The sequence below is a fragment of the Aspergillus pseudonomiae genome, assembly GCF_009193645.1.
Source record: "Aspergillus pseudonomiae strain CBS 119388 unplaced genomic scaffold BDV37scaffold_31, whole genome shotgun sequence".
NCBI lineage: Eukaryota > Fungi > Ascomycota > Eurotiomycetes > Eurotiales > Aspergillaceae > Aspergillus > Aspergillus pseudonomiae.
Window position 1 is genome coordinate 224,779 of NW_022476023.1, and position 18,099 is coordinate 242,877.

Consider the following 18,099-nt stretch of genomic DNA (forward strand, 5'->3'; position numbering starts at 1 on the left):
TCTAAGGGCTCTGAAGATGTCGTGCCCTTTGACAAGCAGATTCAAAGACGTGGACTGTGCCAATACAGACAGCGAACTTGATCGCCCTTGGACTCGACACTGGCCACCCCAACCAGGAAGTCCACTTTACCATTGGCTTCAGGAAGAGCTTCCTCAGGTCCTGACATACGAGTTCGACCCCGAGCGCCTATTTAACCAGCCATGGAAAGCTTGGATACGCCAATTGATACAAAAAGAGTGTCCCGCCATACCTGTCCCCACACATGATACTGCTCCCAACAGCGAGAAGGAGCGGGAGGTCGAGCCCTCCGATTCAAGGGGACAGGAGGAGAGAGAAAGAGAGGCCCGTGTAACGTGCATTGTGGAGAAGATCGAATCCCTCGGCCTTCGCAAATACCGGATGCCAAAATTGGATTACTTGGCCGACCATCCTCTCCTTTCAGTTCGAAAGCCCTTCCGCTCAGTGCTCCCGTTTCTCGATAAATTGAAGAACGACTATGTCCAGCACCAGGCAAGCCACGATGTTCCAGTCTACGATGTAACTGGTTTCGAGGATCACTTCACACTTGCCGACAGTGGATTCGCTTTCACGAAGGTTCCGGTTGATATTTCGGAGTGGACCGACGAGTGTATTCACCAAATCTACCTCCCCCTGATGGAGACTTACCTGCGCGAACACTTTGGCAGCTCTTTCGTGCACATATTTTCCTACAATGTCCGTATATTCTGCTCACGGGCGACTCACAGTGCTCGATCAAAATTGATATCATGAAGACTAACGGTTGTATGGATCGTAGTTCCGCTGCGAAGATAAAACACGACAGCCACCGCAACCTTGGCTTTCACCCCTGACATATGTTCACTCGGGTAACTAATCACCCTAACAACATCGTCGAGCCCTAGCCAGGCCCATCGCCACCTAACTGATGCATTCTAGATTTTACGAACGCCTCGAGCGTGACCAATCTCAAGCTCCTTCTACCAGACCGCGCGGATGAGATTCTGCAGTCTCGTCACCGCTACATCGGGTACGTTTTCAGTGAGGGCTCATTGGGAAATTCATAGGCTGAGCGAGATCCGTTTCTGTAGTATCTGGCGCCCGCTCACGGCGCCTCATCAGGACTACCCCCTCGCCGTCTGTGATTACGGGAGTGTCAGCACCAGCGATTTAATCAAAGAAGACCTCGTGTTTCCTCACTACTGCCACGAAAGCTACCAATTCAAATCCAGCCCACACCACCAGTGGTTCTTCAAAAGGGGGATGGGCGTGGATGATGTGATCGTAATGAAACTGTTTGATTCTGACGCGTCCGAGTCTCAATGTAAGTCACAACCCACCCGGAGTGAATTTGGTTGAATTGAGCTCACTTAGGATAATATCAGTCTGCCCACATTCGGCATTTTTGGATCCAACGGTGCCTGCGGGTACACCACACCGGGCAAGCATTGAGACCAGGGCTATTGTGGTGGGGTGAGCACACCTAGAGCTAGGGTGGGTGGTTACGTGCCCTGCTTCTGACCTTGCTGAAACAAACGCATACCATCGAGATACGTATTAGATTGACCAAGTAGCGGTGAGAAAAGTACGCCTGATGGGGTGGAGTATAGATTGACCTGGAAGTAGGACGGCATAGGTTTTTGGAAGTAATGACGGGGAGTAAGCTTAGGGCTCTGTCGATACTTTTTTGTAAACCATATCTTGGGATTCTTGAATCAAAGACTTTATCCCCAGTATTATTCGCTGAAAATAATCGTCGTTAACCAACTCTCGTATTCTACTACCTGAGATCTTTTAGGATCTAAATTGGATGTTTATTGTTGGATTAAACCTTGATCTCCACCGATGTGACACTGCAGACTGCGAGAAGCTCGCTACACCACTAAGGTGCACAGCTTCGTACGCGTGGCCTCGAGCCGACTAATCGAGGTTGACCGGATCATAGTTAGAGCCTCCTTCATTCCATTTCTGCGCTCTTTTCTTTTTTTTTTTTCCTTTGTCTTTCCCTCTTCATCTTCATCGGGTACCTTGGCTCACAGACATCGGGCTATCCCGGATCCGTGCAAATAGGGGAACGGAATAAGAATAGAGGTGTTACTGCTCATAAAGGTGTTATGGGCGAAGCAAGAAGATGTTATTACTGGCCTTGTGTATCGTGCTGGTGGCTCTCCTTTCGGTGTACTATACACGTATTCCACCCAATTTCCCTCGAAATATCCCAGTCATCCCATTGACGATCGTGATCTGGGATGCCATACGTGGAACTTCACGGGCGGACTTTTATAACAAGCGCATCCGCACATTGATACAGAAACATGGAGCGGTCGGGATCTGGCAGGATGGTGAATGGACAATACTAGTCGTTCGGCCGGCATACTTAGTCCAGCTCTTGAAGGATCCCCACGGCACATTGATGAAATCAGGTTCATATCACAGGATTTCGACGAGTGGTGCCGCCCAGCTCTTTGGCGAAAATATCATCGACTCCCACGGTGACCTGCATGACCAGTTCCAGAGAATCCTGAAGCCTGCTATACAGCGACCGTTCACTCTCGATGGTATGAAGATGGAATCTACGCGCCTTGTGCGGGCTCTTTGGCGGCAGCAGGAATCTCATGAAGATGGGTCCGCGGTGGATATCAGGCCTCTGGTCTGGAGCTGGGCTGTCTCGATTTATGGAGACTACTTCTTAGATATGAAGTTGGATGGGTTGGAATATCATACAGCTGCCATCCACCAAATCGTTGGGCGACAGGGGAGACACGCTATTGGGCGAATGAGGCGTATATTCCCGTTTCTTGACTTGCTGCCCTGGAAATGGCCAGCTGTGGAGGAACTCTTTAAGAATATTCATAACCTGGAAACAGCACTTCTTGACTGTATTGACTGTCGACTACAAACCGCACACTCGCCCACCGATGGCGACAAGGTGATATACCGGTTAAGCCAAGCGCTGGAACACAATCAAATATCAGATTTCCATTATCGTTCCAATGTCAAGCAATTATTCGTGGCCGGCCATGAAAACGTTGAAAGTGCTGTAAGCGCCTCTCTAGTTGAACTGGCAAAGAATCAAGGGATCCAACACGCTCTGCATTTGGAAATCAAAGCTCTCCCGTACGACTATTCGTCTTATGACCTGGACCAACTACCGCTGTTGACAGCTGTGGTTTATGAGACACTCCGACTTTACCCTCCACTTGGTACACTTACGAATCGCAGAGCAACTAAGCCAACATGGCTCGGCCCAGATCTGTGCACCCCAGCTGGTATTCTAGTCGGATGGCATGCCTATGGCGTTCAAACTGACCCCTCAGTCTGGGGCCCAGATGCAAGTGAGTTTGATCCTTACCGGTGGGGATCCAACATCGGGACAGTCAATGAGCGTTTCAGAATATGTCAGGTGAAAGGGACATACATTCCCTTCGGTTTATATTCTCGCAAGTGCTTGGGGGTGAAGTTTGCTATTACTCAGATGAAGGTCGGGCTTGTTGAGCTTAGTCGCAGATTGGTGTGGAGGTCTCCTGCTGATCATCGATTTTCGTATAGCAAGGTGAGAAGCGATAATTGTTACTCGATTAAATCGTATCACACTGACGAACTGAAAGGCACCCCTAATCTCTCCCGCAAACTGTAGATTGTTGTTCGATCAAAGGCCTTCTCCCAACCACCTTTGCTAATGGTGTGCCGGTCAGGCTTTGAGATATTTGGGCATAAGGCAGGTTTGAGGTCGATACCACAGGGAGGACTGTAAGGCGCACAGTAGAATGTGCAGTGTGACAAAGCCTTGGATGCATGGAAACCATATGTATCCCCGAATGTATGTAAATTATATCCCTAGAGAACAAAAGCCAGGTTGAGTACGCGTAAGTCGTGATACTCAAACCGGTCCTTGGACATGAAACAAAATCTACCACAATGTGGCCGCCCCCCCAGATAGGCACATGCCTAATATGACTAGATCACAACTCTCTGAACGATAGCTGCTGCTGAAGGAGATCGCGCACCTGGTCTTCCATGGGACGAAATGACAAGCCCAAGCATTTCTCCGCCTGACTGGTATCAACAGTATAGTTCTCCCAGTCTCTGGGTTGCAACTTCAACTTCATGGTGGGAAACTCCTCCCTCACAAATTTACAAACATCGCTCCAAGAACGGCGCTTTCCTGACAGCAGAAAACCAGAAACACCAGGGGCAGCGTAGCCCAATGCCCTGATGTGTGCTTTTGCAACGTCCTCAATGTGGGCGCCTAAAAACTGGCCTCCCTTGGGATGTTCGGACATTAGTGTAAAGAATAGCAATGCGTTTGTTCCAGCAAGCTCAGAGGCTGACTGTTGAAGCCGATTGGGGCCGAAGACAAAAGTCGGATAAAGCATAATGATATTGAAATGTGGATCGTGATCGCTCGCAAATTCGAGCGTTGCTCTGTGAGCTGCCAACTTACCCGCTCTATACTGGGCCCTAGGGTCAAGGCTGGGGATTAAGGCAGGATCAATCGCTTCGTCAAGCTCGGTTTGCTCTGTTACTCCGCGGTCAGTCTCCTACTTCTCCGCTACTAAAATTCGAATACGAACCGGAGACTACTAGTCCGTCGCGACGATGATCGCCGGGGATCAAAGCAAGGGCCGAGGAGGTAAGCACAACCCGCTTGATGGTATTCACCTGCAATGCAGCACTTAGAATTGATTTTGTCCCCCGAACCGCGGGTGTATAGATATCGCCTCCTGCGAAGGCGAGAGGCGAGGCAACGTGAATGACGTATGTTGCGCCGTGCAAGAACCGGTCAAAGCACCCGGGCACCGTAATATCTGGCACTACCACGAATTCTACTCGATCCGAGTGTCCCGATAGGGCCTGTTGCAACTTTGGGATACTGCCATGCTCACGAACTGAAAGTCTGAGCCGGTAGCCGGCGTGCAGGGCTTGAAATGCCACCTCGAAGCCGATGAAACCGCTGGCTCCTGTGATGAAGATGAGGGGAAGCACTTCCATTGTTGACCTTGGGCAACGATGGTGTGAGCAGATTTACTTCGTGTAATGAGGAACGGACTTAGTTGGCAGTGGTGTCGCATAAGGAGTTCAGCGGGTATGCCTAACCCTCTGACCCACTGACCGCTTCTTGGGCCCAATAATTTGGCGGTAAGGAGGTCCTATCATGGACATATAGAGCTTTTGACACTATTGGATGATGGATATGCAGTGTACAACTAGTGCGGAAGCCACATCATACTGCAGCCTGCAGGATACCCTTTGCTCAAACGAGAGGCCCAGCATGCATATGAATGTAATCGGCAGTATCAAGGGTATATATTTGTGCATTCTATATTGAAATACGTCTGATAAGCTAACAGCATATGGTTCCTGACCCAACAGACATGGTAGCCACCCAAGCCTTCGACTTCCTTCCTCTGCAGAACAAATTCGAGGCTCCGGACCTCGTTCGACCATGGATGAGCTACTGGCCACCCCAGCCAGGCAGCGCAGTGTACGAATGGTTTAGGGCAGAGTTCCCTGAAGCCCTTGAATGGTCCTTTAACCCGGATAAACCATTCGATAGACCCATGAAAGGTTGGAAGCAAAAGGCAAGAACCCTGGGAAAGGACTGCGCAGTAGATCTGTTGCCGCCTACGGAAATACCCACAGCCTCGATGATTGCGCCTGACCTGAAACGTACCCCGGTTAACGACCAAGAAGAGGAGCTAGAACAGCGGACGAGATGCAACGAGATTGACCAAAAGTTGAGAGTCTTGGGCCTCCCATCGTGCGAAGTGACAGGATTTAACTATCTCGACTGGAGCCCTAAGTACCAGATTGAAAAGCCGTTCCACTCACGTCTCCCCGTGCTCGACTGCCTGTCTAGAAGCAATGTGGCGACAAAGGCTTACACTGTTCCCGTCTATAATATAGCTGGGTTCGAAGGCTATTTTTCGCTGGCCATCTCGGGGTTCCAGTTCATAGTTTGTCCTAGTGGTATGGTCGAGTGGTCTGACGCGGAGGTACAACGATTGTATCTACCTCGCATGAGGCTCTGGCTACAAGAACATTTCAAAGCCAGCTTCGTGTACATCTACTCGTACAACGTCTGTACGCCCATCGTCATCCCCAACCAGCCTAGCTAACCTAGATGACCCAGCTACGTTGTGAGGACCCTAAACGATCACCGTCCGTCGACTGGACCGCACCGGTTCCGTTTGCTCACTGTGGTAATGAGAACTTCCAACATCCTGCAATACCAGGGGATCATACCGCTCACAATTGGGCTTGTGCAGATGTGACCCCGGAGGCTATATATACGCACCTGAAGCTTTACCTACCCGGAAAGGCAGACGAAATCAGAACAAAACGCCATCGTTTCGTCAAGTAAGTGTTCAAGACCCGCTTTCTCTCGCCTCCGATGAGCCTAAAGAATCGCTTTAGTATATGGAGACCTCTCACCGGTCCACATCAAGACATGCCTTTAGCCGTCTGCGACTACCGCAGCCTCAAACATAGCGACCTCGTTGCATCCGATGCCGTCCTTACGCATTACTGTGGAGAGGGATATGATGTTCGATACAGCCCTTACCACCGGTGGTTTTACAAGCGAGGCATGCACAGTGACGAGGCAATTATGTTCAAGCTGTACGACAGCAACGATTCGGAGGCTTTATGTAGGTTACCGGCCGAGTTTCGATCACAGAGAAAACTGATAGCTGTATAGTGTGCCCCCACGCGGCCTTCAAGGACCCATCTGCGCCTGTGGGTACTCCCAAGAGAGCAAGTATTGAACTACGCGCGATAATAGTTGATTAGAACTCCACCAGGCGTGGCGAGCCAGGCAAATGTTTATGCAGAAATACTAAAATTGCAGTGGTAGACTCATTCCGCGGAAGGGCCATGGTATACTGAGAGAAATGCGATTACTGTTGCCATTAGGCAAAATTAGACTAGTCACAGCCTTCAGCGTTAGAAACTTCGCATGCCCACTCGTGAATTACCGTCCCGTAGCAAATTTCATCAAGCCACCGCTTGAAAATGTTCGCATACCCCAACGTTTGTGTAATTGGAGGACGTGTTTCCCTGCCAGCAGCACTACTAGGGAACGGGATTGAGTCCCCCTTATAAACGATAGCCGACACCGGCATGATGGAAACCTAAGCCAGAGAGGAAATCAGCCTTGTGAATCCCGAGCTCTCGGAGGAAAAGGTGCAATCGAACCGATGTTCCCGTTACAAACCCTTCTAGCAATCTACCCTCCTCGCTCGCTCTCCTGATATCGGTCATGGTGAATGTCCGCTGCTCTATTACTAAGGGTTTGAGTTTCCCACATTCGGCGTTGGGAGAGGAAAGTCGTTCCCTAGCAAGTTCCAAAACACTTTTCCTTGTTATACCGTCTAATATCAGCCCATGTTCGAGCGGCGGCGTCACCAACTTGACGGAATTAGATTCTATCCATATGACAAAAAAGTTACTCCCACCACATTCGGTAACTTGTTCGTCTTCACCAAATAGCCAAAGAGTGGAGGTACATCCTTGCTGTTTGGCCTCATCCTGGACACGCATTGTCGGGCCATAGTTCGCTCCTACCTGTAGAATTATTTCAGCTTAAGCAAATAAAGCACGCGATTAAAAAGGGAAGGGAGCTTAACCTTGGCGTATCCAATTCCCCCCGGCCACGCGCGAACCATCGTCATAGGGCTCGCGAGCAATTTTATACTGCTCATTGGGTTCTGAGTGACCTGCCTCTGCGGAAACAAGGCTGCAGTCATGAAGAACAGAGCCTCTGGTGGGATTTGGACGCCAAGGCTAGAGCCCATGCCAATCATGGCGGGCCGAATGTAAAGATGGGAATGAGGCTCCGGCAGCCATCTTGGACACTCAACAGAAACGAAGGCAATGATTAGCTGTAAAAGCTCCTGGGGGCCAAACGTCGGCAGCCCAACACAGGCATTGGATAGTTGTAGTCGCTCGCAGTTGAGGAGAGGCCGGAACAACCTCAGCTTCCCGTCGTACCCCCTGTATACTTTCATGCCTTCCTAGATAACGTTCAGTGGCGATTTGGGGACCAAACAGAGCCTACTTATTGTTGAACTCACGAAAGACTGGATGGCATAATGGAGGGCGCTGGCGTTTGGATGGATGGAGAGTGGACGGTAGGCCTGAATAGCTGGCCTGGCCCAGCCCAAATCGGCCGTCCATTGTACGGTAAGCATGTGCGCCGTATGCTGATCCCGTTTGTTGCGAATTGGATTGGATAGTGCCGGAACGGGGGGTTGTTCGGCCTCGGGAACAAGCTCCATTGACAGCTCTGAGTGTTGGAATGAGCGAATGAAACCCATGGTGCTTGGTGTATTTCGGAGATGTCTGGCTTCTGTCGCTTGAATCTGATATGCGTTATAGTAGGAATGGTGGTTCTCAACGGGGAGGCAGAACTGTCCCACGCCGCAGATACCAAGGGACTATGTACTTGGGTCTCACCGACATTCAGCCACACTCAACTTAGGTGTACTGCAACTTGCGGTCTAGAAGAAAGTCAGACCGCCGGACCACCATCCTGACAGGGAAAAGATCAAGGTAGCACACAATGGGTGTCACCAGTATCGGTTCCTCTGCTGCAAGAATGCCAATTGTTGTGTTAAGAAGGCTGTGTCCAGTTAAGATACACTAAGCCCTGCCACTACTAGTTACACCTCAAGATCGAGCCATCAGTGTCGTCTATGGAGCAATTTGCCCTTCCACAGCATACCGCGTTTCCTGAGGATGTCGATCCTCTTTCAATCGCCAAAAGCTTTGCTCATCTGTTCCGCAACCTCGACAAAACAATCCTGCATCCCGGGGCCGCCTGGTACGATCTCTTCGCGTTAACTGGGGATGTGACCAGTGTCAAATCGGGAGTCGCTATTGCTACCACATGGCGCCATCTGCTGACGGTACGGGAGGTGTCTGACTTCCAAGTGCTCGATGAAGGAGTTCAAATCAGAACCTATGGTGGCCAGATCCCGGCGATCGAAGTGCCTTGTACCTTCTCCACGGGGTGCGACCCAAGACTGCAGGGTGTCGCAGCTTTCTCGCTAGTCTTTTGCCCAAAGGACCGCAGAAGCAGCACTAGTTGGCAGGTTTGGATGATCCGAACGCGCTTGGATAAGCTGCTTGAACAGCGAGGGGACGTTGATAAACTGGATCCTCTCACAGCCCCTGCTCCAGTACTCACTTCCCCCATTGGTAACGATTTCTCCTCTCTCCGATATGGCTGCGTTGTTGTCGGCGCAGGTCAGGCAGGTCTAGCCGTGGCAGGGCGTCTGAAAGCACTTGGAATCTCGTACCTTGCGATCGATCGCAACTCGCGAATAGGAGATAACTGGCTGAATCGTTACGATTCCGTTAAATGTGAGTATACTCCCGGATGTGTGGTAAGCGCTATTCGCAATTGATATATAATGATTCGTCTGCCCTGGCGTAGTGCATACTCCGCGGGAATTTTCACATTTGCCCTACGGACGAACATTTTCTGGCGAGTATCCCGAGTGGCTTGGTAAGGCCGATATTGCACGGGGTCACAATGAATGGGTGCAAAGACACAGCATAGTTTGTTCCCCCACCCAAGAGATTTATATATATGTCTTAATACCGGTGCAGAACCTCTCACTATCGACCGAACTCTTGTCGGGGCAATGGGACGACACACTAAAGCGGTGGAGTCTTCGCGTCCGGCAAGGTCGTGACCTGCAGACCCTAACTTGCGACCATATTGTCCTGGCGATCGGACTTGGAGTTCGAACGCCACGAATACCCACGTATGCAGGCTCGGTAAGTGGTTTTGCAGACCGGTGCACATCTTGCGTAGCACTGACCGCGTTGGGAAAGGAGGTCTCCGGCGCTATGGTCATGCATTCGGCAGAATATCGAAATTCTTGGTCGTGGGCAGGACAACGAGCCATAATCATTGGTTCTGCCAACACTGGTACGCCTCATTACTCCGTTTACAGGCGCGATATATTGGCTTAAAAACTGAGCCCTTGTTAGCACACGATATAGCGGAAGACATGATTGAGGCCGGTCTTACCTCGGTGACAATGGTCCAACGGGGTGCTACAGGTCCGCCAATAAACATCCTCTTATTGAAAAGGAGCTAACGACTGTACAGTGGTTCTTCCCCGTGAGCACGTATATGCAAACATGACTAGTACAAATCCCCAGATTCTTGATCAAAGGTTGCTGCACCAGAAGGTTCTAAACGTTCACCGTAGGACTATATAACTCCCGTCTTCCAACAGAAGTAGCCGACGAGCTGCGGTTCTCGATTCCTCCTCCCATACGAAACTTATTTATGATGCTAGGGAATAAATCCTTATCCGCTTCCAACCCAAACAGGTATAGGGACTTAGATCGATCCGGGTTCAAGCGGAAAGAGCAGAGCATCGGAAGCTCATTCCGCGGTCGGTACATAGACGTCGGTGCCTCACAGAAAATAGCGTCAGGCCAGGTGAGATCTATTCCATCCCAATACTCCGCATCGTGCTGTAGCTAACACAGCCCTGAACGCTGGGACTTAGATCAAGGTCAAGTCCGGCAGCTGTCCTGTCCGCCACACAGAGACCGGGCTTGAGTTCGACGACGGCACTCATTTAGACGCGGATATCATTATTTTCGCTACAGGATATCACCTTGACTCACGGGATATGATAGAAACCTTTTTTGGGCCTGACGTATCAGGCAGGGCGACAAGATTGCACCAACCCAATCCCGAAGACTTCCTCGACGGCGCCTACAAGTTTACTGGCCGTAAGATTCAACCTACCACACAGCCCCAAGAGCCTATTTGCTGACAGAATGATTACAGATCCCGCGCTCTGGTTAGCCGGGGGCAATATGGGCCAGGCTCGGTACTTCTCTCGCTTTCTGGCGCTCCAGATTAACGCAGCTCTTCTTGGTACTCCCTTTGACCGTCTGACGCAGTCATTGCATGACTGTGGGACCTAGGCCAGTTTTAGCCAGTTGATTTTCGTTAATTCTACCCAAAATTGTACCACGCAGTAGCTTTTAATATAATATAGTACCTAACTGTTGCAAGCCTAACTTAGCAATCCAATCCAGAGCAACGGAGGCTATCATCTTATAATTTAACGTCATCAAGACCACCAATGTCCCCTAATACCCTTTATCCCGATCAAACACGTTAATTAACAACTCACCGTGTGATAATCGAACAATATTTTCATGCAAAACATCCGTGGTCCTCTGTAAATATTCTACTCCGTACGAGCTAGCATGGGGACTGATATAAACATTCGGCAGCTCCCATAACTTGTGGTCGGATGGCAACGGCTCGGGATACACGACATCTAGAGACGCTCCAGATATCTGACCCGACTCCAGGGCGTGAACCATTGCCTCCTGGTCAATAATCTGGCCACGTGAAATGTTGGTAATATATGGTTTCGGGCCCGGTGGTGCATGGCGCGAGAGGAGAGTCAGCTCTTCTTCTCCGATAAGAGCGTGTGTTCTCTCCGTCAGGGGCACAGATATAACAAGATGGTGCAGACCAAGGGAGAGGAAACCATGCAACGCAATTTTACCGGCTCCGTGGTGCCATGTGCTTGGAATCGTGCCATCCGGATCCCCGGTACCAGGAATGCAGTACCCCCGATGCTGTCGCGAAGCAGGGTTAGGGCGGGCTGAGGCTGTCAAAACGCAAACGTCCATACCAAGCGCACTGGCGACGCGAGCGACTACGTCGTTGTCAGTTGAATTCCTTCTCTACTAGGCAAGAAAATGATATCGCTGTACCCTGTCTACCAACTCCTCCGTACCCGATAATGCCAACTCGCTTGTTGACATGGTCAAAGCATCCCCTGGCACTTTCCTGACTCCAGCGATGGCGCATTTGGTCTTCCTTCTGCTGGAGGAATTTCCTTGAGATTACTAACCATGTCATGGCGACCCACTCAGCGATGGGAGGCCCGTGGATGCCTGAGCTAGTTGTTATCGTGACTGAACCGCGGTGCAGCAGGGGATGATCGATGAGATCACCGACTCCTGACCGGGCGACATGGACCAAATGCAGGCTAGAGAGCTGTCAGGACATGCAAGACCTTATGATAGTATCTGGCGGGTAGAGTCACCGTGCTACATCATCTGGGTTTGGAAGATACTGGTCGGTCATCAATATTGTGACTCTGTGTAGTACGGCTCTGGTGACAGCTATGCATGTGTTAATCAGCCGTTTCGTCAGGGGCCATCAGATGCAAACCTTGAGTGACGGAATCGTCGCACTCCCCCTCCCCTATAATGTGGTGTTTAACCTTGAGTGAGGGAAAGCTCTCTACAATCTTTTGTTTGCAACTGCCGGAAAGGGGTCTCCGTAGGACGACGAGCAGGAACTCTCCCTCACGGTTAGGGTTTGCCATTGCAAGATGAGAGTGAAAATCCGTGCACGGCCAGCAAGGCCTGTAAGCAGTTTGAATTTTGGGGGTTTCTTTGTTTTTTTTTTTTTTTTTTTTTTTTTTTTTTTTTTTTTTTTTTTTTTTTTTTTTTTTTTTTTTTTTTTTTTTTTTTTTTTTTTTTTTTCCTTCTTTCTTACCCCTTTTTCGAAAAGAAAATAGAGAGACATGGATAGTCAGCGTAGGCATTACTACCTTCAGTATTTGGGGGGGTTCTTTTTTTTTTGGTGGGGGTTTTCTTGCGGTGAAGGAAGGGAGGATTCAATAGTTCAGGCGTAAGACTTTACTTCAAGGGTCATGCATACGATGAGGCATATGCAGGATACGATACTGCAGATGGGAGAACTCTGTTGGATGCAGTCACTAAGAAAAAGAAACTGGACTTTTTGGCTTTTGACCGCCCCCTCAGTGCATGGTCAGTGACCCTCCAGGCTGAGAGACCTGTGAATCCTCAAGGTCGAACAATTGGCAGATGAGCACAGTGGGTTTCGGAGTAGTGTTGGGCAGAACATTTGCATGGCCGCTAATAAGGACGGGGTCGAATTGGACAAATGGTTGCGGCGTTACCACCTTGCAAGCCTTTAAGGTGCGACTACCTTGAACCTCTCTTTATCGTTCACATCTCCTCCGCTCGTCAGAAGAGCAACAGAATACCATCACGTCACGATGTCTAGCATACCTACGTATCAGAAAGCTCTCGTTACCAATGGCCCCAAAAAAGCCGCCCTAGTAACGGACAGGGCGATTCCTGCCCTGCGCGATGACTACCTCCTTGTCCGTGTGGTATCCGTTGCTCTAAACCCGACAGACTGGAGGCACATTGACTTTCTCTCGCCGCCATCCCTGCTAGTAGGATGTGACTACGCGGGGACCGTGATAGAAGTCGGCAAGGACGTCAAAAAGCCGTGGAAGAAAGGCGATCGAATTGCCGGTGTTGCTCATGGGTGCAATGCCGGCCAGCCGGAGGACGGAACCTTCGCAGAATACATCGTGGTGAAAGGAGACATCCAGTTCCATATCCCCGATCATTTGAGCTTCCAGGAAGCCTGTACCCTGGGAGTTGCTGTGGGTACATCCCTTCTGGGGCTGTACCAGGGTTTGCACATGGCACGTCCAGCGACCCCTATTTCGCACATTGAGCCAGTGCTGATCTACGGGGGATCGACGGCCAGCGGGACAATTGCAATCCAGTTTGCCAAACTGTCCGGCTACCAGGTCATTACGACATGCTCTCCGCGGAATTTTCACTTGGTACGAGATCGGGGAGCGGACGCTGTATTCGATTACAATGATCCTGCCGCGGCGGCTCAAATCCGCACATTTACCAACAATAGTCTCAAGCTCATTCTTGATACTATTGCTGTGGAGGCTACGGCCCGGTTCTGCAGCGAAGCGCTGTCCACTGAAGGGGGCAGCTACGTGAGTTTACGGCCTGCTCAGGTCCCCCGGGAAGATGTGAGATCCAGCAGCGTTCTCACCTACACTGTGATTGGAGAGCCCTTTAGTTTTGGGCCGAAACAGCTACCTGCAAACCCTCAAAGTCGTGCCATCATGGAGGAGCATATTGCATTTGTTGAAGGCCTTCTAGATAAGAAGAGACTGAAGCCACATCCGCTACTGGTTGGTGCTAATGGGCTGGCTGGTGTTTGTGAGGGATTGGATCGGATGAGGATGGACGCTGTTAGTGGTCAGAAACTGGTGTATAATGTCTCCGAGACTCCTTGCGTAATAGACACCTCAACCTGCTAGTGAATCTACAAGTTTCTACGGATTCCGACTTGATACATCCAATGCGTATGGACAGCTATAAAGAGTGCGCCGGTAGGCAACGGCATCTGAGGACCTACTATGTCGCAGACCAGTTTACCTTGCCGTCCTTTCGCCCAGAAGCAAGAAGTCGAGGAGCCATGGCAGATACGGTGAGTGTAAGCGGCTACTTGTTCACCAGGCTCTATCAGCTCGGAGTTCGCAGTATATTCGGCGTCCCTGGAGACTTCAGTCTCCCCGCGTTGGATTACGTCGATCCTTCGGGCCTAAAGTGGATGGGAACTGCAAGTGAGCTCACCGCCGGTTATGCTGCTGATGGGTATGCGCGTGTCAAGGGTCTTGCGGCCCTGTTCACCGTCTTTGGGGTCGGGGAGCTATCCGCAGTGGCTGCCATCGCAGGGTCCTATGCGGAAAAGGTCCCAGTTGTTCACATTGTCGGAACGCCGTCCACACATGCTCAGGATCACCGGCATGTTATTCATCACACACTGGGCGACGGAAACTTTAGAGTCATGGCTGACGTGTATCGCCACTTCACCTGCGCCCAAGCCAATCTACGAGATCTCGCCGCCGCTACAGCCCTTATTGACGCAACTCTGCAGCAGTGTATTCGACAATCCCGGCCAGTCTATATAGAACTGCCGTTTGATGTCATCCATCTGCAAGTCCCTGCCTCACCGCTACGTCACGCACTCGATTGTCGACCACCACCCAATGACCCGGTGATGGAGCGGATGGTAGTTGACGAAATCACCTGCCGCCTTCAGACCAGTAAGAAGCCCTTCATCGTTGTCGATGGCTTTGCACACCGCTATGGTATCCGCAAAGAAGTGAATACCTTACTGCGCCTCACCGGCTATCCGACGGCCACCACCCCTTTTGGGCAATCGACTGTGGATGAGACATACCCACACTTCCATGGCGTTTACACTGGGTCGGCTGGGAACACGTCCTTGCACACATGGATCCAATCATGCGATCTTGTCATCCACATCGGGCCTCTCAAGTCCGATTGTAATACATACGCATTCACTAGCCTCACTCGGGCCCAATGCACCATTGAGCTAGACCACACCCGTGTCTCAATATTTGGGACTGAGCATCGGGGTTTGGATATCCAGTCGGTGCTCCGAAAGCTTATCTTGACCCTGCCATCATCCCAACTATCCCCCCTGGCGCCCAGTCTCACGGTGCCGTCAAGGCAACCAGTCGCCAAACCCTCGAATGTAGCAGAATCAATAACGCACTTGCGGTTCTGGTCCCACATTTCCATGCATTTCAGGAGTACCGACATCATAATGGTCGACGCAGGGACACCCTGGTCCGGGTCGGAGGACTTCATGCTCCCCCGGGGAGCCATATTGATCAAGTCGGGAATCTGGATGTCAACAGGTCATATGCTGGGCGCCTCCACAGGCGTCGCTACGGCGCAGCAAGAGACAAAGGAAGGCAAACAGCTGCCCATTCCCCGTACGATAGTGTTTGAAGGAGATGGTAGTTTCCAAATGACCGTTCAGGCTTTGAGCGATATTATCCGGCACCGCCTTCATGTTGTTGTATTCGTTATTAATAATCAGGGATATACCATCGAGCGAATCATCCACGGAATGGATGCGGTGTACAACTCGATCCAGCCGTGGGATTACACTGCGGTGGCCGGGTTCTTCGGGGCTCCGCAAAAGGACCCGGACTTCCCTGTCGCGACATTCAGAGTCGCTCAGTGGTCTGAGTTAGATAGCGTATTGGCATCTGATCAGCTGAACAAAGGTCGTGGATTGACCTTGGTGGAAGTCCAGATGGGCATGAAGGATGCACCCTGCCTGTTGAAGGAGTTTATTGCGCTACATCCAAAGCAGAACCGACAGGATCTCGGCAGTCCGGGGAAGTAATCGAGACTTCGCGGGTTGCCTGTGTTTCCTGCAGAACCTCCCAATCATGATCCCCATAATTAGCTAGTACGTGTTCACCGGCAGGTGGTTCACAGTGGCCAGACATTTAGGAGAGAAGAGTCCAGGTAAATTAGTCTAGCGTAGTGCAGACATGGTCAGGGATATAAGTAGTATACTGTTCTACCCGAAGGATGTTACTTTTCTCTATGCCTGATTCTGCCCTTCCAGAAATTTAACACATCTCACTCTACATCATGTCTCCGCCTCCAGATCTCGTAGAGCTAGCCCGGACCGTCTCCGACTCAGCCGCGCAAATGAGCCAATTTCTACAGGAGAAGAAATATGGTGATCTCTCCTTCACAGGCCAGGGAGAGGGCCTTCCTCCAATGGCACCCGAAAATGCCCCCTTTCACAAGTCCCGGATCGCCCTCATGGAGGCAGCGTCCACACTCCTACAATTATGCATGTGTCCCCGGCAATCTGTCATCTCACTGTGCTCCGAGGTAGGTACCGCAGACTCAACGTGTTGAAGGGCATACTTACACCGTGCGTATACCAGTTCCACACATCGTCGGCGGTCCGCATTGCATATAACTACAGATTTGCACACGCAGTGCCTATCAACGGGACCGCCACATATGCGGAAATTGCCGAAAAGGTAGGACTGGATCGCACGCTGGTCGAACGCGCGATCGGCGCCTTGATGGGCCGCAGAATCTTCTGTCAGCCGTCGCCCGGGGTCGTGGCCCACACCCGTCTCTCGCATATGATGGCCACCGATGAGAACTTCAACAGTTTCGTGGGCATTTGTTTCGATAATGCACTGGTGTGGAGTGCGCATATCACAGATGCTCTCCTGAAATGGGGGTGCAGCGAAGAGCCCACAGAGACAGGCTTCAACATTGCGTGCGGGACCGAGCTAAATTTCTGGGAGCATATGCGCGCCGATAAAGGCCTGCAGGAGCGCTTCAGCAAGGGGCGTGCCTATCTCTCTGCAAACTTCAGTAAGGTGGCTGGTTCGGCGGGTGAATTCGACTGGGGTGGGATTGGAGAGGCTGTTGTTGTCGAGGTACGTTTTGTTGAGATAGCTGACAGCAAATGGGAATTGGAGCTCACCGGTCCCCAGATAGGCGGATTCCAGGGCCATCTCAGCGTTGGGCTCGCAAAGAAACACCCCACCTTGAGATTCATAATCCAGGACACTCAGGAGGCATGTGAGCATGCACAGGAGTCACTTCCAACCGAACTCAGCCAGCGTATCCAGTTCGAGCACCATGATCTCTTCCAGCCCCAATCCATCCGCCACGGGAAAGTAGTATACCTCCTACGCTCCATTCTACATGACTGGAGCGACAAGTATGCAGCCCATATCCTACGGGCGATTTGCTTAGCAATGAAACCAGATGATCGTCTGATCATGTGCGAGAAGATTTTGCCCGAAATCGGAACTGTTGGTACTTTCTCTGGGCGGTTTCCACGGTGTGTCACTACCAGTCAATCTGAAAAATGGGCATGAGAAACTAACCCAGAACTATGGGCAGGGCGGCTGATATGCAGATGTGGGCTACGTTTAACGGTAAGGAGCGCACACTGGCCCAGTTCCAGGAGTTGTTTGAACAGGCAAATCTGCCGTTACAGGTCCTCAACATACATAGCCCTATTGGAATCGGGCTCTCGACTCTTGAGCTATCGCTATCTCAGTAATTGTTGGATAGACTATTGAAGATCTTTCATGCTGTCTCTGCTCCGCTATATCTGATTAATTGATGGTTTCTTTACTCGATCGATTTCTTCTGCCACGCAGCTTTGGACAGACAGGAATACATTTGCCAGCCCTTTGTAAATGAAGTTCGAAATAGAAATCTCTCAGTCTGATCGTATCATCATAGGCGGTATTCTGTATGACACGTGTCACACGTTAATTAAGACGGTAGTACTTAAAACTCTCGCACTCCCCGGCGCGGCATGGAGAGGACTAACATACCGCACACTACTGGATTGTAGAACACTTCCCCCAAACCTCATC

General features: G+C 50.8%; 10 protein-coding genes across 10 annotated transcripts; 7 read left to right on the plus strand and 3 right to left on the minus strand.

Moving 5' to 3' along the window:
• Positions 1-16: 16 nt before the first annotated feature.
• BDV37DRAFT_282922 (uncharacterized protein) lies at positions 17-1,475 on the plus strand (the record flags this gene model as incomplete). Its single annotated transcript, XM_032087165.1, has 5 exons — positions 17-715; positions 798-867; positions 938-1,028; positions 1,090-1,322; positions 1,384-1,475. The coding sequence occupies 5 exons, from the start codon at positions 17-19 to the stop codon at positions 1,473-1,475; spliced, it is 1,185 nt and encodes a 394-aa protein (XP_031941692.1).
• Positions 1,476-2,129: 654 nt separating this feature from the next.
• On the plus strand, positions 2,130-3,635 carry BDV37DRAFT_282923 (cytochrome P450; the record flags this gene model as incomplete). Its single annotated transcript, XM_032087166.1, has 1 exon — positions 2,130-3,635. The coding sequence occupies one exon, from the start codon at positions 2,130-2,132 to the stop codon at positions 3,633-3,635; it is 1,506 nt and encodes a 501-aa protein (XP_031941693.1).
• A 325-nt stretch (positions 3,636-3,960) lies between these two features.
• On the minus strand, positions 3,961-4,990 carry BDV37DRAFT_282924 (uncharacterized protein; the record flags this gene model as incomplete). Its single annotated transcript, XM_032087167.1, has 2 exons — positions 3,961-4,517; positions 4,573-4,990. 2 exons carry the CDS (start codon positions 4,988-4,990, stop codon positions 3,961-3,963), a joined length of 975 nt encoding a protein of 324 aa, XP_031941694.1.
• Positions 4,991-5,373: 383 nt separating this feature from the next.
• BDV37DRAFT_282925 (uncharacterized protein) lies at positions 5,374-6,790 on the plus strand (the record flags this gene model as incomplete). Its single annotated transcript, XM_032087168.1, has 4 exons — positions 5,374-6,078; positions 6,132-6,358; positions 6,416-6,648; positions 6,699-6,790. 4 exons carry the CDS (start codon positions 5,374-5,376, stop codon positions 6,788-6,790), a joined length of 1,257 nt encoding a protein of 418 aa, XP_031941695.1.
• A 134-nt stretch (positions 6,791-6,924) lies between these two features.
• Positions 6,925-8,277, minus strand: BDV37DRAFT_271463 (branched-chain amino acid aminotransferase II; the record flags this gene model as incomplete). Its single annotated transcript, XM_032084723.1, has 4 exons — positions 6,925-7,131; positions 7,196-7,564; positions 7,627-8,013; positions 8,074-8,277. 4 exons carry the CDS (start codon positions 8,275-8,277, stop codon positions 6,925-6,927), a joined length of 1,167 nt encoding a protein of 388 aa, XP_031941696.1.
• A 417-nt stretch (positions 8,278-8,694) lies between these two features.
• Positions 8,695-10,957, plus strand: BDV37DRAFT_282927 (flavin-containing monooxygenase; the record flags this gene model as incomplete). The annotated part of the gene is made up of 9 exons (XM_032087169.1): positions 8,695-9,364; positions 9,438-9,562; positions 9,614-9,784; positions 9,842-9,938; positions 10,001-10,072; positions 10,122-10,220; positions 10,315-10,460; positions 10,531-10,759; positions 10,818-10,957. The coding sequence occupies 9 exons, from the start codon at positions 8,695-8,697 to the stop codon at positions 10,955-10,957; spliced, it is 1,749 nt and encodes a 582-aa protein (XP_031941697.1).
• Positions 10,958-11,125: 168 nt separating this feature from the next.
• On the minus strand, positions 11,126-12,384 carry BDV37DRAFT_282928 (uncharacterized protein; the record flags this gene model as incomplete). Its single annotated transcript, XM_032087170.1, has 4 exons — positions 11,126-11,706; positions 11,765-12,042; positions 12,100-12,178; positions 12,228-12,384. The coding sequence occupies 4 exons, from the start codon at positions 12,382-12,384 to the stop codon at positions 11,126-11,128; spliced, it is 1,095 nt and encodes a 364-aa protein (XP_031941698.1).
• A 699-nt stretch (positions 12,385-13,083) lies between these two features.
• BDV37DRAFT_271464 (zinc-binding alcohol dehydrogenase family protein) lies at positions 13,084-14,166 on the plus strand (the record flags this gene model as incomplete). Its single annotated transcript, XM_032084724.1, has 1 exon — positions 13,084-14,166. The coding sequence occupies one exon, from the start codon at positions 13,084-13,086 to the stop codon at positions 14,164-14,166; it is 1,083 nt and encodes a 360-aa protein (XP_031941699.1).
• A 158-nt stretch (positions 14,167-14,324) lies between these two features.
• Positions 14,325-16,073, plus strand: BDV37DRAFT_271465 (alpha-keto acid decarboxylase family protein; the record flags this gene model as incomplete). The annotated part of the gene is made up of 1 exon (XM_032084725.1): positions 14,325-16,073. One exon carries the CDS (start codon positions 14,325-14,327, stop codon positions 16,071-16,073), a length of 1,749 nt encoding a protein of 582 aa, XP_031941700.1.
• A 254-nt stretch (positions 16,074-16,327) lies between these two features.
• Positions 16,328-17,777, plus strand: BDV37DRAFT_282931 (S-adenosyl-L-methionine-dependent methyltransferase; the record flags this gene model as incomplete). Its single annotated transcript, XM_032087171.1, has 4 exons — positions 16,328-16,576; positions 16,633-17,142; positions 17,200-17,552; positions 17,615-17,777. 4 exons carry the CDS (start codon positions 16,328-16,330, stop codon positions 17,775-17,777), a joined length of 1,275 nt encoding a protein of 424 aa, XP_031941701.1.
• Between the last annotated feature and the right edge of the window lie 322 nt (positions 17,778-18,099).